The sequence below is a fragment of the Heptranchias perlo genome, unplaced genomic scaffold (genome assembly GCF_035084215.1).
Source record: "Heptranchias perlo isolate sHepPer1 unplaced genomic scaffold, sHepPer1.hap1 HAP1_SCAFFOLD_59, whole genome shotgun sequence".
NCBI classification, from domain to species: Eukaryota; Metazoa; Chordata; class Chondrichthyes; order Hexanchiformes; family Hexanchidae; genus Heptranchias; species Heptranchias perlo.
The window spans coordinates 823,817-846,190 of record NW_027139612.1 but is presented as its reverse complement, the minus strand read 5'-3'; the positions used below and the strand labels follow the sequence as shown (position 1 = coordinate 846,190).

General features: G+C 43.5%; 1 protein-coding gene across 3 annotated transcripts in view; it reads left to right on the top strand.

Annotated features, from left to right (window-relative positions):
- The first annotated feature begins 324 nt into the window (after positions 1-324).
- The window catches only part of LOC137316369 (NACHT, LRR and PYD domains-containing protein 3-like), a 41,703-nt gene continuing 19,653 nt past the window's right edge, over positions 325-22,374 (top strand). For 2 of the 3 annotated variants that reach the window (XM_067980439.1, XM_067980438.1), the window contains exons 1-3: positions 474-552; positions 3,501-5,279; positions 20,596-22,333. In XM_067980439.1, coding sequence (XP_067836540.1) covers positions 5,132-5,279; positions 20,596-22,333 — 1,886 coding nt within the window. In that variant the 5' untranslated portion in view covers positions 474-552; positions 3,501-5,131. Of the gene's footprint in view, positions 553-3,500; positions 5,280-12,266; positions 12,363-14,801; positions 14,969-15,284; positions 15,457-15,561; positions 15,628-20,595; positions 22,334-22,374 lie in introns of all 3 variants that reach the window. The other variant, XM_067980440.1, reaches the window with a different exon arrangement.

The following is a 22,374-nucleotide window of genomic DNA, read 5'->3' as shown; positions in this document are numbered from 1 at the left end:
ACCCCCCTTACAATACAATGATTCTCTGACCCATGATTTCCAGTCCCTGGAAGCGCCCTCTCCGTCAATCACTCTGGTTGTCAGGGTAACAGGGGACGGGCCTGGGCCTCGCTGTCACTCACCTAGCGGCTGCCGGGGAGACGAGGGCGGGGTCACCGCCTTCCTGTCAGTCAGTCAACCAACCAATCAGCTGCCGTGGTGTTGGAGTGGGCGGGGCGGCGCTGTCACTCACCGCCTGGTTGTCAGGGGCGACGGGCGGGGCGGGGCTGCGTTTGACGCAGGCGCACTGACGCTTTTGCAGACGCACGGTGGGGGGCACTTGTTGGGAGAGCGCGTCCGCCCGAGAGTCGGTAATATGGCGGTGGAGGTTGAGGAAGAGGAAGAAGAAGAAGAAGGATGAGCGGCAGGCGGCGGCCGTGGAGGGCGGCGAGGATCAGGATCAGGAGCGGCGGTTGAAGGGCCCGGGGGTGATGGTGGAAGGAGAGGAGGAGGAGGAGCGGGACGGGCGGACTGAGAGTCCGCCTTCGGCGCTGGCCGCGGACCCAGCAGAAGGTGGGTGTGGGAACAGGGAGTAATAATACTGGCAGGAATGGAGCGGAGGAGTAGTAATAATGTGAGCAAAGAAGCCCGGGAATATTAATACTGTCAGGAATGGAGCGGAGGAGCAGTAATAATGTGAATAAAGAAGCCCGGGAATATTAATACTGTCAGGAATGGAGCGGAGGAGTAGTAATAATGTGAATAATGAAGCCCGGGATTATTAATACTGTCAGGAATGGAGCGGAGGAGTAGTAATAATGTGAGTAATGAAGCCCAGGAATATTAATACTGTCAGGAATGGAGCGGAGGAGTAGTAATAACGTGAGTAATGAAGCCCGGGAATATTAATACTGTCAGGAATGGAGCGGAGGAGTAGTAATAATGTGAGTAATGAAGCCCGGGAATATTAATACTGTCAGGATTGGAGCGGAGGGGTAGTAATAATGTGAGTAATGACGCCCGGGAATATTAATACTGTCAGGAATGGAGCGGAGGAGTCGTAATAATGTGAGTAATGAAGCCCGGGAATATTAATTCTGTCAGGAATGGAGCGGAGGAGCATTAGTAGTGAGTAATGAAACCTGGGATTATTAATACTGTCAGGAATGGAGCGGAGGAGCATTAATAGTGGGTAATGAAGGCTGCGATTATTAATACTGTCAGGAATGGAGCGGAGGAGCATTAATAGTATGAGTAATGAAGCCCGCGATTATTAATACTGTCTGGAATGGAGCGGGGGAGCATTAATAGTATGAGTAATGAATCTCGGGATTATTAATACTGTCAGGAATGGAGCGGAGGAGCATTAATAGTATGAGTAATGAAGCTCTGGATTATTAATACTGTCAGGAATGGAGCGGAGGAGTAGTAATAACGTGAGTAATGAAGCCCGGGAATATTAATACTGTCAGGAATGGAGCGGAGGAGTAGTAATAATGTGAGTAATGAAGCCCGGGAATATTAATACTGTCAGGAATGGAGCGGAGGGGTAGTAATAATGTGAGTAATGACGCCCGGGAATATTAATACTGTCAGGAATGGAGCGGAGGAGTCGTAATAATGTGAGTAATGAAGCCCGGGAATATTAATACTGTCAGGAATGGAGCGGAGGAGCATTAGTAGTGAGTAATGAAACCTGGGATTATTAATACTGTCAGGAATGGAGCGGAGGAGCATTAATAGTGGGTAATGAAGGCTGCGATTATTAATACTGTCAGGAATGGAGCGGAGGAGCATTAATAGTATGAGTAATGAAGCCCGCGATTATTAATACTGTCTGGAATGGAGCGGGGGAGCATTAATAGTATGAGTAATGAATCTCGGGATTATTAATACTGTCAGGAATGGAGCGGAGGAGCATTAATAGTATGAGTAATGAAGCTCTGGATTATTAATACTGTCAGGAATGGAGCGGAGGAGCATTAATAGTATGAGTAATGAAGCTCGGGATTATTAATACTGTCAGGAATGGAGCGGAGGAGTGCTAATGGTATGAGTAATGAAGCCCGGGATTATTAATACTGTCAGGAATGGAGCGGAGGAGCATTAATAGTGTGAGCAATGAAGCTCGGGATTATTAATACTGTCAGGAATAGAGCGGAGGAGTGCTAATGGTATGAGTAATGAAGCCCGGGATTATAAATATTGTCAGGAATGGAGCGGAGGAGCATTAATAGTGTGAGTAATGAAGCTCGAGATTATTAATACTGTCCGGAATGGAGCGGAGGAGTACTAATAGTATGATGGAAAGGCTTTGTGCAGTCAGGAGGTGAGTCACTCGCCGCAGAATACCCAGCTTCTGACCTGCACTTGCAGCTGCAGTATTTATATGGCTGGTCCAGTTAAGTTTCTGGTAAATGGTGACCCCCAGGATGTTGACGGTGGGGGATTCGGTGATGGTAAATCACTGATCCGAAACCTATTCACTTTTACATTTCCACAGTGGGGAAAGGAAAGTACACTGACTGATAGTTTGATTGGACGCACATTCATGAGACACATACACAACAGCGAGTCACACACACAGATGATTAGATAAAAACAGTCAAATCTACCACTTGAACATTTATGAGATTGTAAGATCCCTGGAGACATTCTGAAAATAAATACTGTGCATGACCTAAATGTTTAAAGTTACATGATTCATAATATTATACAATAGTGTTAATATTAGAACAGTGGTAAATCTCCTCACCTCCTACGGTGCTCATTAGTGTTAATATTAGAACAGTGGTAAATCTCCTCACCTCCTACAGTGCTCATTAGTGTTAATATCAGAACAGTGGTAAATCTCCTCACTTCCTAAAGTAACCATTAGTGTTAATATTAGAACAGTGGTAAATCTCCTCACCTCCTACAGTGCTCATTAGTGTTAATATTAGAACAGTGGTAAATCTCCTCACCTCCTGCACTGCTCATTAGTGTTAATATTAGAGCAGTGGTAAATCTCCTAACCTCCTGCAGTGCTCATCAGTGTTAATATTGGAACAGTGGTAAATCTCCTCACCTCCTACAGTGCTCATTAGTGTTAATATTCGAACGGTGGTAAATCTCCTCAACTCCGACAGTGCTAATTAGTGTTAATATTAGAATATTGGTAAATCTCCTCACCTCCTACAGTGTTCATTAGTGTTAATATTAGAACAGTGGTAAATCTCCTCACCTCCTACAGTGCTCATTAGTGTTAATATTAGAACAGTGGTAAATCTCCTCACCTCCTACACTGCTCATTAGTGTAAATATTAGAACAGTGGTAAATCTCCTCACCTCCTACAGTGCTCATTAGTGTTAATATCAGAACAGTGGTAAATCTCCTCACCTCCTGCAGTGCTCATTATTGTTAATATGAGAACAGTGGTAAATCTCCTCACTTCCTAAAGTAACCATTAGTGTTAATATTAGTTGTAAACAATTTTACAACACCAAGTTATAGTCCAGCAATTTTATTTGAAATTCACAAGCTTTCGGAGGCTTCCTCCTTCATCAGCCGCACTCAGAAGACAGTCCAGAATGTCACCCGAGCACAACGCAACGCCATCAACGCTCTCAAGACCAACCGCAACATCGTCATCAAACCAGCGGACAAAGGAGGAGCCATCGTCATACAGAACAGAACGGACTATTGCAAAGAAGCATACCGACAACTGGACAACCAGGAACACTACAGACGGTTACCCGCAGATCCAACCAAAGAACACACCAACCAGCTCAACAAACTGATCAAGACCTTCGATCCAGACCTTCAAAGCATCCTACGCACACTCATCCCACGTACTCCCCGCGTGGGAGACTTCTACTGCCTCCCAAAGATACACAAAGCCAACACACCCGGACGTCCTATCGTATCAGGCAACGGAACCCTGTGTGAGAACCTCTCTGGATACATCGAGGGCATCCTGAAACCCATCGTACAGGGAACCCCCAGCTTCTGTCGCGACACTACAGACTTCCTACAAAAACTCAGTACCCACGGACCAGTTGAACCAGGAACACTTCTCACCACGATGGACGTCTCGGCACTCTACACCAGTATCCCCCACGATGACGGCATCGCTGCGACAGCATCAATACTCAACACAAACAACAGCCAATCTCCAGACGCCATCCGACAACTCATCCGCTTCATCCTGGATCACAATGTCTTCACCTTCGATAACCAGTTCTTTACCCAAACACACAGAACAGCCATGGGGACCAAATTCGCACCCCAATATGCCAACATTTTAATGCACAAGTTCGAGCAGGACTTCTTCACTGCACAGGACCTCCAACCAACACTATACACCAGATACATCGACGACATTTTCTTTCTATGGACCCACTGCGAGGAATCACTAAAGAGACTAGATGATAACATCAACAAGTTCCATCCCACCATCAAGCTCACCATGGACTACTCCTCAGAATCAGTTTCTTTCTTGGACACATGAATCTCCATCAAAGACGGGCACCTCAGCACCTCACTCTACCGCAAGCCCACAGACAACCTCACGAAGCTCCACTTTTCCAGCTTCCACCCGAACCACGTGAAAGAGGTCATCCCCTATGGACAGGCCCTGCGAATACACAGGGTCTGCTCAGACGAGGAGGAACGCGATAGACACCTACAGACGCTGAAAGACGCCCTCGTAAGAACGGGATATGACGCTCGGCTTGTCGATCGACAGTTCCGACGGGCTACAGCGAAAAATCGCATCGACCCCCTCAGGAGACCAACACGGGACGCAACCAACAGAGTACCCTTTGTCGTCCAGTACTTCCCCGGAGCGGAGAAACTACACCATGTTCTCCGCAGCCTTCAACATGTCATCAATGAGGACAAACACCTCGCTATGGCCATCCCCACGCCTCCACTACTCGCCTTTAAACAGCCACCCAACCTCAAACAGACCATCGTTCGCAGCAAATTACCCAGCTTTCAGGAGAACAGCGCCCACGACACCACACAACCCTGCCACGGTAACCTCTGCAAGACATGCCAGATCATCGACACAGATACCACCATCACACGAGAGGACACCACCCACCAGGTGCACGGTTCATACTCCTGTGACTCGGCCAACGTTGTCCACCTCATACGTTGCAGGAAAGGATGCCCCAGAGCATGGTACATTGGCGAGACTATGCAGACGCTGCGACAACGGATGAACGGACACCGCGCAACAATCGCCAAACAGGAGGGTTCCCTCCCAGTCGGGGAACACTTCAGCAGTCATGGATATTCATCCACCGACCTTCGGGTAAGCATACACCAACGCGGCCTTCGACACACACGACAACGCAAAATCGTCGAGCAGAAATTGATAGCCAAATTCCGCACCCATGAGGACGGCCTCAACCGGGATCTTGGGTTCATGTCACGCAACACGTTAACCCACCAGCGAACAAATGTTATCTGTTTTTAATACAACGGGTCATTTGCTGTATTTTCGATGTTTCTGCCTCTCTTTTTTTTTAGTGGTTTGTATATTCGGGGGATCTGCAGATAACACCTGTCTGTCTGTCTGCAGACTGATTGCCTTGGCAACGGGCAGTTGAAAACACTGTCTGTAATCACCAAGCATTGTTCTGTGATTTATAAATGCGAGGATTTCATTTCCACGTTCACCTGAGGAAGGAGGAAGCCTCCGAAAGCTTGTGAATTTCAAATAAAAATGCTGGACTATAACTTGGTGTTGTAAAATTGTTTACAATTGTCAACCCCAGTCCATCACCGGCATCTCCACATCATGTTAATATTAGAACAGTGATAAATCTCCTCACCTCCTGCTGTGCTCATTAGTGTTAATCTTAGAATATGGTAAATCTCCTCACCTCCTAAAGTGCTCATTAGTGTTAATATTGGAACAGTGGTAAATCTCCTCACCTCCTACAGTGCTCATTAGTGTTAATATTGGAACAGTGGTAAATCTCCTCACCTCCAACACTGCTCATCAGTGTTAATATTAGAATATTGGTAAATCTCCCCACCTCCTACAGTGATCATTAGCGTTAATATTAGAAAAGTGGTAAATCTCCTCACCTCCTGCAGTGCTCATTCGTGTCAATATTAGAACAGTGGTAAATCTGCTCACCTCCTACAGTGCTCATTCGTGTTAATATGAGAACAGTGGTAAATCTCCTCACCTCCGACAGTGCTCATTAGTGTTAATATTCAAACAGTGGTAAATCCCCTCACCTCCTACAGTGCTCATCAGTGCTAATATTAGAATATTGGTAAATCTCCTCACCTCCTACAGTGATCATTAGCGTTAATATTAGAACAGTGGTAAATCTCCTCACCTCCTGCAGTGCTCATTCGTGTTAATATTAGAACAGTGGTAAATCTCCTCACCTCCTACAGTGCTCATTGGTGTTAATATGAGAACAGTGCTAAATCTCCTCACCTCCGACAGTGCTCAACAGTGTTAATATTAGAATATTGGTAAATCTCCTCACCACCTACAGTGCTCATTAGTGTTAATATTAGAACAGTGGTAAATCTCCTCACATCCGACAGTGCTCATTAGTGTTAATATTAGAATATTGGTAAATCTCCTCACCTCCGACAGTGCTCATTAGTGTTAATATTGTAACAGTCGTAAATCTCCTCACCTCCTACAGTGCTCATTAGTGTTAATATTAGAATATTGGTAAATCTCCTCACCTCCGACAGTGCTCATTAGTGTTAATATTCAAACAGTGGTAAATCTCCTCACCTCCTATAGTTCTCATTAGTGTTAATATTAGAATATTTGTAAATCTCCTCACCTCCTACAGTGCTCATAAGTGTTAATCTTAGAACAGTGGTAAATCTCCTCACCTCCTATGGTGCTCATTAGTGTTAATATTAGAACAGTGATAAATCTCACCTCCTACAGTGCTCATTAGTGTTAATATTAGAACAGTGGTAAATCTCCTCACCTCCTACAGTGCTCATTAGTGTTAATATTGGAACAGTGGTAAATCTCCTCACCTCCTACAGTGCTCATTCGTGTTAATATTAGAACAGTGGTAATTCTCCTCACCTCCTACCGTGTTCATTAGTGTTAATATTGGAACAGTGGTAAATCTCCTCACGTCCTGCAGGGCTCATTCGGGTTATAATTAGATCAGTGGTAAATCTCCTCACCTCCTACAGTGCTCATTAGTGTAAATATTAGAACATTGGTAAATCTCCTCACCTCCTACAGTGCTCATTAGTGTAAATATTAGAACAGTGGTAAATCTCCTCACCTCCTACAGTGCTCATTAGTGTAAATATTAGAACAGTGGTAAATCTCCTCACCTCCTACAGTGCTCATTAGTGTTAATATTAGAACAGTGGTAAATCTACTCAACTCCTACTGTTCTCATTAGTGGTAATAATGGAACAGTGGTAAATATCCTCACCTCCTACAGTGCTCATTAGTGTGAATATTCAAACAGTGGTAAATCCCCTCACCTCCGACAGTGCTCATAAGTGTTAACATTAGAATATTGGTAAATCTCCTCACCTCCTACAGTGTTCATTAGCGTTAATATTAGAACAGTGGTAAATCTCCTGACCTCCTACAGAGCTCATTCGTGTTAATATTAGAACAATGGTAAATCTCCTCACCTCCGACAGTGCTCATTAGTGTTAATAATAGAACAGTGGTAAATCTCCTCACCTCCTACAGTGCTCATTGGTGTAAATGTTGGAACAGTGGTAAATCTCCTCACCTCCTGCAGTGCTCATTCCTGTTAATATTAGAACAGTGGTAAATCTCCTCACCTCCTACAGTGCTCATTAGTGTTAATATTGGAACAGTGGTAAATCTCCTCACCTCCGACAGTGCTCATTAGTGTTAATATTAGAATATTTGTAAATCTCCTCACCTCCGACGGTGCTCTTTTGTGTTAATATTAGAATATTGGTAAATCTCCTCACCTTCGACAGTGCTCATTGGTGTTAATATTAGAACAGTGGTAAATCTCCTCACCTCCTACAGTGCTCATTGGCGTTAATATTAGAACATTGGTACATCTCCTCACCTCCTACAGTGCTTATTAGTGTTAATATTAGAACAGTGGTAAATCTCCTCACCTCCTACCGTGCTCATTAGTGTTAATATTGGAACAGTGGTAAATCTCCTCACCTCCTACAGTGCTCATTAGTGTAAAAATTAGAACAGTGGTAAATCTTCTCACCTCCTGCAGTGCTCATTAGTGTTATAATTAGAACACTGCTAAATCTCCTCACCTCCTATGGTGCACATTAGTGTTAATATTAGAACAGTGATAAATCTCACCTCCTACAGTGATCATTCGTGTTAATATTAGAGCAGTGGTAAATCTCCTCACCTCCTACAGTGCTCATTAGTGTTAATATTAGAACAGTGGTAAATCTCCTCACCTCCGACAGTGCTCATTCGTTTTTAATATTAGAAAAGTGGTAAATCTCCTGACCTCCTACAGTGCTCATTAGTGTTAATATTAGAACAGTGGTAAATCTCCTCATCTCCGACAGTGCTCATTCGTGTTAATATTAGAACAGTGGTAAATCTCCTCACCTCCTGCACTGCTCATTAGTGTAAATGTTAGAACAGTGGTAAATCTCCTCACCTCCTACAGTGCTCATTAGTGTTAATATTAGAACAGTGGTAAATCTCTTCACCTCCTACAGTGCTCATTAGTGTTAATATTAGAACAGTGGTAAATCTCCTCACCTCCTGCAGTGCTCATTCGTGTTAATATTAGAACAGTGATAAATCTCACCTCCAACAGTGCTCATCAGTATTAATATTAGAATATTGGTAAATCTCCTCACCTCCGACAGTGCTCATCAGTGTTAATATTAGAACAGTGGTAAATCTTCTCACCTCCTGCAGTGCTCATTAGTGTTATAATTAGAACACTGCTAAATCTCCTCACCTCCTATGGTGCTCATTAGTGTTAATATTAGAACAGTGATAAATCTCACCTCCTACAGTGATCATTCGTGTTAATATTAGAACAGTGGTAAATCTCCTCACCTCCGACAGTGCTCATTAGTGTTAATATTAGAACAGTGGTAAATCTCCTCACCTCCGACAGTGCTCATTCGTTTTTAATATAAGAAAAGTGGTAAATCTCCTGACCTCCTACAGTGCTCATTAGTGTTAATATCAGAACAGTGGTAAATCTCCTCATCTCCGACAGTGCTCATTCGTGTTAATATTAGAACAGTGGTAAATCTCCTCACCTCCTACACTGCTCATTAGTGTAAATGTTAGAACAGTGGTAAATCTCCTCACCTCCTACAGTGCTCATTGGTGTTAATATTAGAACAGTGGTAAATCTCTTCACCTCCTACAGTGCTCATTAGTGTTAATATTAGAACAGTGGTAAATCTCCTCACCTCCTGCAGTGCTCATTAGTGTTAATATTAGAACAGTGATAAATCTCACCTCCAACAGTGCTCATCAGTGTTAATATTAGAATATTGGTAAATCTCCTCACCTCCGACAGTGCTCATCAGTGTTAATATTGGAACAGTGGTAAATCTCCTCACTCCTTCAGTGCACATTAGTGTTAATTTTGGAACAGTGGTAAATCTCCTCATCTCCGACAGTGCTCATTCGTGTTAATATTAGAACAGTGGTAATTCTCCTCACCTCCTGCACTGCTTATTAGTGTTAATATTACAACAGTGGTAAATCTCCTCACCTCCTATAGTGCTCATCAGTGTAAATGTTAGAACAGTGATAAATCTCCTCACCTCCTACAGTGCTCATTAGTGTTAATATTAGAACAGTGGTAAATCTCCTCACCTCCTCCAGTGTTCATTAGTGTTAATCTTAGAACAGTGGTAAATCTCCTCACCTCCTACAGTGCTCATTCTTGTTAATATTAGAACAGTGGTAAATCTTCTCTCCTCCGACAGTGCTCATTAGTGTTAATATTAGAACAGTGGTAAATCTCCTCACCTCCGACAGTGCTCATTAGTGTTAATATTAGAACAGTGGTAAATCTCCTCACCTCCTGCAGTGCTCATTAGTGTAAAAATTAGAACAGTGGTAAATCTCCTCACCTCCTGCAGTGCTCATTGTTGTTAATATTAGAACAGTGGTAAATCTCTTCACTTCCGACAGTGCTCATTCGTGTTAATATTCGAACAGTGGTAAATCCATCACCTCCTGCAGTGCTCATAAGTGTTAATATTAGAACAGTGGTAAATCTCCTCACCTCCAACAGTGCTCATTCGTGTTAATATTCGAACAGTGGTAAATCCATCACCTCCTGCAGTGCTCATTAGTGTTAATATTCGAACAGTGGTAAATCTCATCAACTCCTGCAGTGATCATTATTGTTAATATTAGAACAGTGGGAAATCTCCTCACCTCCGACAGTGCTCATTAGTGTTAATATTAGAACAGTGGTAAATCTCCTCACCTCCGACAGTGCTCATTAGTGATAATATTCGAACAGTGGTAAATCTCCTCACCTCCGACAGTGCTCATTAGTGTTAATATTAGAACAGTGGTAAATCTCCTCACCTCCGACAGTGCTCATTTGTGTTAATATTAGAATATTTGTAAATCTCCTCACCTCCGACGGTGCTCTTTTGTGTTAATATTAGAATATTGGTAAATCTCCTCACCTTCGACAGTGCTCATTGGTGTTAATATTAGAACAGTGGTAAATCTCCTCACCTCCTGCAGTGCTCATTAGTGTTAATACTAGAAGAGTGGTGAATCTCCTCACCTCCAACAGTTCTCATTAGTGTTAATATTAGAATATTGGTAAATCTCCTCACCTCCGACAGAGCTCATTCGTGTTAATATTAGAACAGTGGTAAATCTCCTCACCTCCTACAGTGCTCATTAGTGTAAATGTTAGAACAGTGGTAAATCTCCTCACCTCCTACAGTGCTCATTGGTGTTAATATTCGAACAGTGGTAAATCTCCTCACCTCCGCCAGTGCTCATTAGTGTTAATATTAGAATATTGATAAATCTCCTCACCTCCTACAGTGCTCATTAGTGTTAATATTAGAACAGTGGTAAATCTCCTCACCTCCTACAGTGCTCATTAGTGTTAATATTAGAATATTGGTAAATCTCCTCACCTCCTATGGTGCTCATTAGTGTTAATATTAGAACAGTGATAAATCTCACCTCTGACAGTGCTCATTAGTGTTAATATTCGAACAGTGGTAAATCTCCGCACCTCTGACAGTGCTCATTAGTGTTAATATTAGAACAGTGGTAAATCTCCGCACCTCCTATAGTGCTCAGTCGTGTTAATATTAGAATATTGGTAAATCTCCTCACCTCCGACAGTGCTCATTAGTGTTAATATTCAAACAGTGGTAAATCTCCTCACCTACTGCAGTGCTCATTGGTGTTAATATTAGAACAGTGCTAAATCTCCTCACATCCTATGGTGCTCATTCGTGTTAATATTAGAACAGTGATAAATCTCACCTCCTACAGTGCTCATTCGTGTTAATATTAGAACAGTGGTAAATCTCCTCACCTCCTACAGTGCTCATAAGTGTTAATATTAGAACAGTGGTAAATCTCCTCACCTCCTGCAGTGCTCATTAGTGTTAATATTAGAACAGTGGTAACTCTCCTCTCCTTCTGCAGTGCTCATTAGTCAGGTGCTGATACTATCAGAGAAATGGTAAAATTATTCTATTACAAGCACCAACCAGGACACATTTCCATGAACACACAGACAATGTCACTGCCCATGGAGACCAGTGGTTTCACACCCAGCTCTATATTATGTTGGTGGATCGATATCATATTCATAAAGTACCAGGATTTATAAACAAAACTCAGCAAATCAAAAATATTAAACACATCTGTGAATAAAATGATACATTACCGTCACAATGTAAAACTGAGTGAAGGATCATTTAATTCATCAACGTTCACCCTCTCCATATTTCCTTCCAGAATATTCATTACCTCAGGAATAAGGCTCGTGCTGGCCTGCACTGTGTGAGTAAATGTTACCAATGGCTGCTCCCAGTGCAGAGTCTCGGCCGACGGGAGCCCGACTGGAAGTGGGTTGTGGAGATCAGCGGGAGTCACTGAATTTCACTGAGCAGCTGTGTGTATCACACCTGACGTGGAGCGTTGGTCATAACACTCGGGAAATGCTCGATCCCAGAGCTTAACAGCTGTTGTACTGATGGGAGAGCACGGACTTGGTATCATGTTTAACAAGGCAACGTTCTCCTGCTGATTTTTATATTTCTGTTTAACCCTTTATTAATATTATATTTATTACAGAGCATCAGAATCTGGGAACGTCTGTCACCACCATGGCTGAAGGTTCAAACAGGGGAGAAGATCCAACATCATCAAAAAGAATGAGAATGGGCTCAGGTAGGTTCAGAAAATTCATCAAAATATAATTTCTGTCCTGTCAAAGGGTCCAGATCACGAGCAGGAACCTCAGCTCACACAGGAAGAGGGAACAGCACAGATACTGAGTACCGAGAGGGATGTGAGTGACCATCTAGAGGGACAGTGCAGTCACAGGTGGAGGGATCTCCTGAGTACTGGAAATGTCCAATTGATACCTGGTGTTGGGGACTGTAAGGTGGATAGAGACAATGATTCAGAGGATGGTCTTCCTGAGCAACAGTGAGAGACCAGGGAACAGGGAACCCCGAGTTGGGCAGGGGGTGAGAGGCAGGTGGGACACAGGAATAGGAGAGTGATAGTTGTGGGAGATTCTATAGTGAGGGGAATAGACAGACTCTTCTGTAGCCCTGAGGAGGTCCCGAATAGTAAGTTATCTCCCTGGTGTCAAAGGGAAGAACATCCTGGAACGGGTGGGACCATCTCTGGGAAGGGAAGGAGAGCAGAGAATAGCCATGGTCGGAACTAATAACACGGATAGAAATACGTTTATAGAGGGCATATTGCGACTTAGCACTGGACTAAAAAAACAAGGCTTAGAGTTGGTGATCTCCGGATTGTTTTCCACTGGGCCGCTTATGGGGTGAAATATGAAGCAGATCAATGTGTGGCTGCAGGGCTGGAGCAGGAGGGAAGTGTTCACGGTCTTGGGGACTAGAGTGAGTTCAGGCAGAAGGGAAGGGACGGTCACAATCTGAACCGACCAACAATGGTTTTGTAGACTGAGTGAATGGAGCAGGAGGGAAGGGTTCACGGTCTTGGGGATGAGAGTGAGTTCAGGGAGAAGGGAAGGGACGGTCACGGTCTGAACCGACCAACAATGGTTTTACAGACTGGGTGAATGTAGCAGGAGGGAAAGGTTCATGGTCTTGGGGACTAGAGTCAGTTCAGGGAGAAGGGAAGGGACGTTCACGGTCTGAACTGACCTACAATGGTTTTACAGACTGGGTGAATGGAGCAGTGGGAGGGTTTCAGCTCATATGACTGGAGGGTGGGAAAACTCATGTTCTGAGACTAGAGAGTGGAATTAATAAAACTGTTGGAGCAGAACAGAAGATGTATGAAATATTGAAAAGTTATTAGCAGGAAAAAATGAAGGTGGTTTTGAAATAGAGAGATAAAGTCACTTGGTATTAAAAAGAAAAGCAAATAAACGCAAACTGGTCAACATTCCAAAAAATCGAGAGTTGGGATTGTGTGTTATGTCTGGGAATATACAAATCGTTCCAAACATATTCGGAAAGTCAGAAGTATAAGAGATGTGATCGAGTATCTGTGAGACAGGGCCTGAGTTTTCACAGGACTCAGAGCGAAATTTTTCTGATTAAAACATTTTGAGGGGAGAGAAAAATAGCTCTGGACACCAGTATTAATAAAAGGTTCTAAGACAGAATGAGAACAAAAACAACTTGTATTTATATAGCGCCTTCAATGTAGTAAAACGATACAGGGTGCGTCAAAGGTGCGATTATCAAACAAAATTTGACACCGAGTCAAATAAGGAGATATTAGGACGGGTGACCAAAAGCTTGGGCAAAGAGGTAGGTTTTAAGGAGCGTGTTAAAGGAGAAGAGAGAGAAGGAGAGGTTTCGAACTTTAGGATGTTCCATGGAGTTATGTTGAGAGAGAATCCGTATGAACGCAGTTAAGCAATAGGAAGGGAAATAGCACAATTTTCAGTGGGTTTTGCAGGCCAACAAGCAGTGGAGGTGAGATAGAGGGGGAACTGGGGGAAACTGGTTGTGGATGAAGTTTAGGGGAGATAAAAAATATTTCCTTTAGTTTCTAAAAATGGAAGTGAAAATGTTGGTGTACGAGAGGAGGATGTGGGCCCAGAGTTAGAGATAACTGTAGAGAGGATTTGAATCAGAGAAACATCGCCGAGGTGGATAAATCACTGGGCCCAGAGATAACACACCCGAGGCTGTTAAAGGAATTCAAAGAGGAGATAGGAGGGGCTCTGGTCACAATTTCTCAATCCTCATGTGTTATTAAAAATATCCAGGTGGACTGAAGGAGTCACAAGTAATGTCTCTGATAAAATAGGGAGAGAGGGTCAACGGGTAACTGGAGACCAATTAGTCTCCGTCAGCAGTGGGCAAACTCCTCGACTCTGCAATTCCAGGTCGAATTAGTGAACATTTAGAGATACAGGGGATGATCAGGGGAGGCTGGAACTGATTCGCTGCAGACAAGTCGTATTTGACAAATTTAATACAGCTTTGTCGAGAGGTGACTCTATAGATCGATGGAATGTAGCACATGCGGTGTATATGGGTTTTCAGAAGGTGTTTGATAATGTGCCACACAGGAGGCTTCAGCTGTTTGTTATAAGAGGAAATGTAGCCGCCCGGATAGAAAGTCGATAATGTGTTTAGTTTTCTCCATTTTTGTTCACAGATCCGAACACTGCAATCACTGAGTTCCTGACAAAGTGCGACGATTACCTGCTGTTCCAGTTGACGAAATTCTACCGAGACAGACTGGAACAGGCGATTGAAGAAGGGGTGGACGGAGTCAGCTCGTTGTTAACATACGAGGGGCATTTCAGTGGACAGGAACATCGGGTAAGTGGGAGGGACACAGAATGAGTTTGGATTATTTAAACATCACAGAATTAACAGGATATCAGATCGTGGAAACACAGAATTTTAAAGAACAGAAACAGGCCAAGTAAGAAAGAAATGGGTCAAACTGAAAATACAGTGAATCTGATACAATGATACGAAGAGTTGAAAATACCCAGTGGATCGGTCGGTGTCTGTACAAAGGACAGGGGAACGGTTCGGGTATAACTCTTGTGTGGACTGAAAACAAAAGGGAAACAGTTTCTGTGGAAATGCGAAAAGGAGGTACCAATATATTTATTATTATTCTTCGCAGAAAGTCGTTGATATCGTGGAGAAGGGAAACAGGGCGGACAGTTCCAAACTTCTCCTAAATCTGGTGATGGAGAAAGGCTCTCGGGCCCGAAGGGTGATGTGGGAATCCTTTGTGAAAATGCACCATGCGGTACCAAAGTTGGACAAAATACTGAAAGAGATGCAGGAACTTGGTACGGTAAAATCACACACTGAATTCAATTTCAGACTGAAACATTGCAGAATTTACTGTTATATTACACAGATCTGATTTCATGAAATCTAATTGATTTAAACAGGTCCTGATCCATTTGATTATATGAACATCGGACGAGGTTTATCTGAAATACCCAGTCACCTGAAAGGTAAGTGATGAAGTGGAGATTTCAAACCATTTATTTCACTTCTGAGAATCGGAATGTTTGACTGTAGACTTTTGTTTAGAGATTGTCACAATCTGGGAATCAGAAGTTCAAAAGGTGGAGGGAACAGAAATTAACCTCGTTTGGATTCGACATCAATACTCAACTATTCTGCGTAGATTCAAGTTACAATTGACAAGATTTTTGACACATCCTGTAAATATGCGGAGTTTGCATTTTTTCACTTTATCAGGCTGCTGATCGCTATCACTTGTTAAATCCCCATACACTCCTGGCAGGATCCCGATACACTGTGAATCCCCATACAATTGTAAACAATTTTACAACTCCAAGTTATAGTCCAGCAATTTTATTTTAAATTCACAAGCTTTCGGAGGCTTCCTCCTTCCTCAGGTGAACGAAATGAAATCCTCGAAATGAAATCGCATTTATAATTCACAGAACAATGCTTGGTGATTACAGACAGTTTTTTCAACTGCCCGTTGCCAAGGCAATCAGTGTGCAGACAGACAGGTGTTACCTGCCAGGTCTCAGAATATACAAATCACCAAAAAAAAACAACAAAAAAAAACAGAGATAGAGAGGTAGAAACATAGAAAAGACAGCAACTGACCCGTTATATTAAAAACAGATAACATTTGTTCGCTGGTGGGGTAACGTGTAGCGTGACATGAACCCAAGATCCCGGTTGAGGCCGTCCTCATGGGTGCGGAACTTGGCTATCAATTTCTGTTCGACGATTTTGCGTTGTCGTGTGTCTCGAAGGCCGCCTTGGAGTACGCTTACCCGAAGGTCGGTGGATGAATGTCCTTGACTGCTGAAGTGTTCCCCGACTGGGAGGGAACCCTCCTGTTTGGCGATTGTTGCGCGGTGTCCGTTCATCCGTTGTCGCAGCGTCTGCATGGTCTCGCCAATGTACCATGCTCTGACACCAATGACACCACAATCCCCATACACACCTCGCAGGATCCCGATACACTGTGAATCCCCATACACACCTGGCAGGATCCTGATGAACTGTGAATCCCCATACACATCTCGAGGGATCCTAATACACTGTGATACCCCAGACACCACCAGACAAGATCCTGATTCACTGTGAATCCCCATACACACCTGGCAGGATCCCGATACACTGTGAATACCCACACACACCTGGCAGGATCCTGATACACTGTGAATACCCACACACACCTGGCAGGATCCTGATACACTGTGAATACCCACACACACCTGGTAGGATCCTGATATACTATGAATCCCCACACACAACTCCAATGTGCCCCACAGATGCTTTGGGCTCACAATTAATGAGCAGTGCTTTGAGCCAGACGTCACGGTTTATCTGCGCCACTAGAAATCTGCTCACAATCACCTGTGGGGAAAGAGGTGAGAAATGCAAAATGTTAAAAATGTTATCATTTCACAGACGTCAAAGTGTTCGATCTGATCTGAGAAGATGTACAGATGTTCACACAATAGATCATTAATCCGTGGAGAAATGTGAGGGAAAGACAATGTTCAGGGTAATTCGGAAGTTATGGGCTAGCCTCCTAATGGCAGTGAAAGAGAGAACCTTATTCTGCTCAAAAAATAGCCCTTTTACTCAGAGGTGTTTAGATCCAATGTAATTTCCCAAACCTGCATTGTATGAAATTCAGACCAAAATGAAACAACGGAGTATAATTACTGGGAAAACAGTTGAAATGAACTGTGAATCTTTTCTGCTCTAACATTAAACTGAGTGATGTGGGCAGTAGTATTTTTAATTCTAATCGGTGATATGACAGGACTGTTATAAAAGCACATTTGTTGTTGGTGTAAAACGGCTGAAAAAATGTTCGCAATTTCTGAAACACAATATAACAGGAGAATGATTAGAGACAGGAAAAGGCCATTTGGCCCAAAGATGCTTGTCCCTGTTCGAGAGATGACCCGACCTACCCCTCCTCTCAGTGTACCCACAGAAACACGTTCAATTGCCTCTTGACCCCACTTACACTGCCCCTTTAATGTCCTTGCCAGGCTCTCTGGACCCTTGGGTGAGAAAATTACCCTGATTTCCCTTCCCCGTTATTAATTTTGTTGATTGTGAGCCTGTTTCCTGTTTCTGTTGAGTATATTCAAGACTGAGATCGATAGATTTTTGGACACTAAGGGAATCAATGTATATGTGGACAGGGTAGGCAAGTGGATTTAAGGTAGATCAACCATGACCTTAATGAATGGCGGCGGAGGCTCGAGGGGCCGTATGGCCTACACCTGCTTCTATTTCTTATGTTCTTACTAATGTTGGGAATTCCATTGAAATATTTCAATCCTGAATTCGCTTGCACAAACAAAATACACGAAACCCTCTCACCACTCCCTCAACCTAAAGTCCGAGTACCTTCCATCATCATTCTGATTCCCCTCTGTACCTACAGAATGGCAATAATCATTACCTGTGAAAAAGTGATTGTAGAAATGTACGTAATACCCCAGATAACCTGCCCGAGTCCTGAATCAACAGCAACTTAACTCCTGTCTATTCAATCTAATCTTCTCCCAATACACACAACACCCCAGATAACCTGCCCGAGTCCTGAATCAACAGCAACTTAACTCCTGCCTATTCAATCTAACCTTCTCCCAATACACACAACACCCCAGATAACCTGCACCAGTCCTGAATCAACAGCAACTTAACTCCTGCCTATTCAATCTAACCTTCTCCCAATACACACAACACCCCAGATAACCTGCACCAGTCCTGAATCAACAGCAACTTAACTCCTGCCTATTCAATCTAACCTTCTCCCAATACACACAACACCCCAGATAACGTGCACCAGTCCTGAATCAACAGCAACTTAACTCCTGCCTATTCAATCTAACCTTCTCCCAATACACACAACACCCCAGATAACCTGCACCAGTCCTGAATCAACAGCAACTTAACTCCTGCCTATTCAATCTAACCTTCTCCCAATACACACAACACCCCAGATAACGTGCACCAGTCCTGAATCAACAGCAACTTAACTCCTGCCTATTCAATCTAACCTTCTCCCAATACACACAACACCCCAGATAACCTGCACCAGTCCTGAATCAACAGCATCTTAACTCCTGCCTATTCAATCTAATCTTCTCCCAATACACACAACACCCCAGATAACCTGCACCAGTCCTGAATCAACAGCAACTTAACTCCTGCCTATTCAATCTAACCTTCTCCCAATACACACAACACCCCAGATAACCTGCACCAGTCCTGAATCAACAGCAACTTAACTCCTGTCTATTCAATCTAACCTTCTCCCAATACACACAACACCCCAGATAACCTGCACCAGTCCTGAATCAACAGCATCTTAACTCCTGCCTATTCAATCTAATCTTCTCCCAATACACACAACACCCCAGATAACCTGCACCAGTCCTGAATCAATAGCAACTTAACTCCTGCCTATTCAATCTAACCTTCTCCCAATACACACAACACCCCAGATAACCTGCACCAGTCCTGAATCAACAGCAACTTAACTCCTGCCTATTTAATCTAACCTTCTCCCAATACACACAACACCCCAGATAACCTGCCCGAGTCCTGAATCAATAGCAACTTAACTCCTGCCTATTCAATCTAACCTTCTCCCAATACACACAACACCCCAGATAACCTGCCCGAGTCCTGAATCAATAGCAACTTAACTCCTGCCTATTCAATCTAACCTTCTCCCAATACACACAACACCCCAGATAACCTGCACCAGTCCTGAATCAACAGCAACTTAACTCCTGCCTATTCAATCTAACCTTCTCCCAATACACACAACACCCCAGATAACCTGCACCAGTCCTGAATCAACAGCAACTTAACTCCTGCCTATTCAATCTAATCTTCTCCCAATACACACAACACCCCAGATAACCTACACCAGTCCTGAATCAACAGCAACTTAACTCCTGCCTATTCAATCTAACCTTCTCCCAATACACACAACACCCCAGATAACCTGCACCAGTCCTGAAACAATAGCAGTTTAACTTCTGTCATCGTCTTATTCCTCTCCGTGGCTTCACACTTGCAATAATATTCCTCCAGTGACTACAAGTGCCCACAATACCCCAGGTAACCTTTCCAGGACCTGATACACTAACAGTGGAACTTCTGTCTATTCACAAACTGTCCCTCTCCCAGTTCCCACAATACCCCAGGTAACCTGTCCAGGACCTGATACACTAACAGTGGAACTTCTGACTATTCACAAACTGTCCCTCTCCCAATGCCCACAATATCCCAGATAACCTGCCCGAGGTCTGATAGAATAACAGTGGAACTTCTGTCCATTCACAGTCTGTCCCTCTCCCAGTGCCCACAATATCCCAGAATAACCTGCCCGAGGTCTGATAGAATAACAGTGGGACTTCTGTCCATTCACAGTCTGTCCCTCTCCCAGTACATAAAATATCCCAGATAAACTGCCTGAGGTCTGATACTATAACAGTGGAACTTATGCCCATTCACAGTCTGTCCCTCTCCCAATGCACACTATAACCTATTTCCCATTTCCGCAGAGGGTCAGCAACACTGACAGTTTCATAAATTATTCCACTGGAACTTCAAGTTTCGTATACCAGAATCACGTTTGGATTTGTATTGTGATGTCCATAGTACAGGGCAGGACTGATAGTATTAATCATCAGAGGGAAAATATCACCTTCATCGAAATCTCCATGTTCAGTAAATATTAGAATCAAGTGAGGATTTGAAACTTTTCTCCGCCGTGATTCACTTTCAAACGAGCTTTTCAGGAACTGAGTTTAATTTCCTGCTCGCACCTCTATTGAAGCTGTGAATTCAATCTCGCAACATTTTACTGAATAGTAAAGTGAGATTGAGAATTTGTTTTTATGTCAATGCAACTAACATTGAGAACCACTTTCTGTCTGTTCTAATTGAAGATGTTCAACAGAAACACAAGGAAACACTCCGGGTCCAAACTGAAACACTGAGAGTGAACACGATCCTAATAAAGGAGAAGGTTAAGATTTTCCAGCTGGTCAATCTATACACTGAGCTAACGGTCATTTCTACTGTTCGAGATCGGACACTAGTAGAACATGAACTGCTGGCAAGAGGACGAGACCATGAAGAGTGGAGAAAGAAACATCTCCGCAGAGAACTGGAAAAAATCCGAACTGATCAATTGTTCCAGAGCAGTTTTTCCCAGAGAAAATCCAAATCTGGGAGTTCAGCAGCAGTGAGCGGAGTCGCGGGGATTGGAAAAACAACAATGGTACAAAAGATTGTTTATGACTGGGCCACTGGGAAAATATACCCACACTTTCAATTTGTTTTCAGTTTTAAATTCCGTGAGTTAAATGCTCTGAACTGTCGTATAAACTTGTGGAACTTGATGCTAATTTTCTATCCTTACTTGAGGAATATTCTGGGAGAGCTCTGGAAGAACCCAAAGGGATTACTGTTTATATTCGATGGTTTAGATGAATTCAAGGACAGTATCGATTTTGATAACAATCGGATAAATACAGAGGCTGATTACATGTGCACAGATCCTGAAGACCGGTGTGAAGTGTCTGACATTGTGTACAGTTTAATACAGCACAAGCTGCTCCCAGGATGTTCAGTGCTCGTGACCAGCCGCCCCACTGCATTACATTTATTGGAAAAGGCTGAGATCAGTGTCTGGGCTGAAATCCTGGGATTTGTTGGTGAAGAACGGAAGGACTATTTCAACAAGTTTTTTGAAGATCAGGCGGTGGCAGCAGCTGTTTTCAAACATGTGGAGGAGAACGAGATCCTGTACACCATGTGTTACAACCCTTCCTACTGCTGGATCCTCGGTCTGTCACTGGGTCCCTTCTTCACACAAAGAGACAGGAAACAGCAGCGAGTTCCCAAGAACATCACCCAACTATATTCCTACTATATTTATAACATTCTGAAAAACCACGGACGAGAGATTGAATCCCCCCGTGATGTGTTACTGAAGGTCGGTGAGATGGCCTTCACAGGAGTCTCCGAGAAGAAGATTGTGTTTAGAAATGGAGATTTGATCAAGTACAATCTGCAACCTTCCCAGTTCCTGTCTGGGTTCATGATGGAACTTTTGGAGAGAGATGATTCTGCCCAGAGTGTGGTTTACACATTCCCGCACCTCACCATCCAAGAGTTTGTAGCCGCACTCGCACAATTCCTGACTCCAGATCCAGGGCACATCCGGAAACTCCTCAGTGAAGCCCACAGCAAGAAAAATGGACGATTTGAGATATTTCTCCGTTTTGTTGTTGGTCTCTCCTCCTCACGGTCAGCTCGGCCCCTGGAGGAGTTTCTGGGTCCATTTCTTCATCAAACAATCTGTGGAGTGATTGACTGGGTGAAGGAGAAGGTTGTTGGAGAGATTGGAAACTTATGGAATGAAACTGGGAAACGAGACCTCCTGAACACATTCCACTACCTGTTTGAGTCTCAGAATACAACACTGGCTCGGGCCACAGTGGGATCTGTGGAAAGACTTACATTTAATGAATTGCGACTGACCCCGATTGACTGTGCCGTTCTGTCTCATGTCATTGGACTGTGTGATACAATAAAACACCTCAATCTCCGCAGCTGCTCCATTCAGTGTGAAGGACTCCAGCGGCTGGGACCCGTACTGCACAAATGCCAGGTGTTGAGGTAACTGTTTATTTGTCTCTTATTGTTCGGCCAATTGTCGA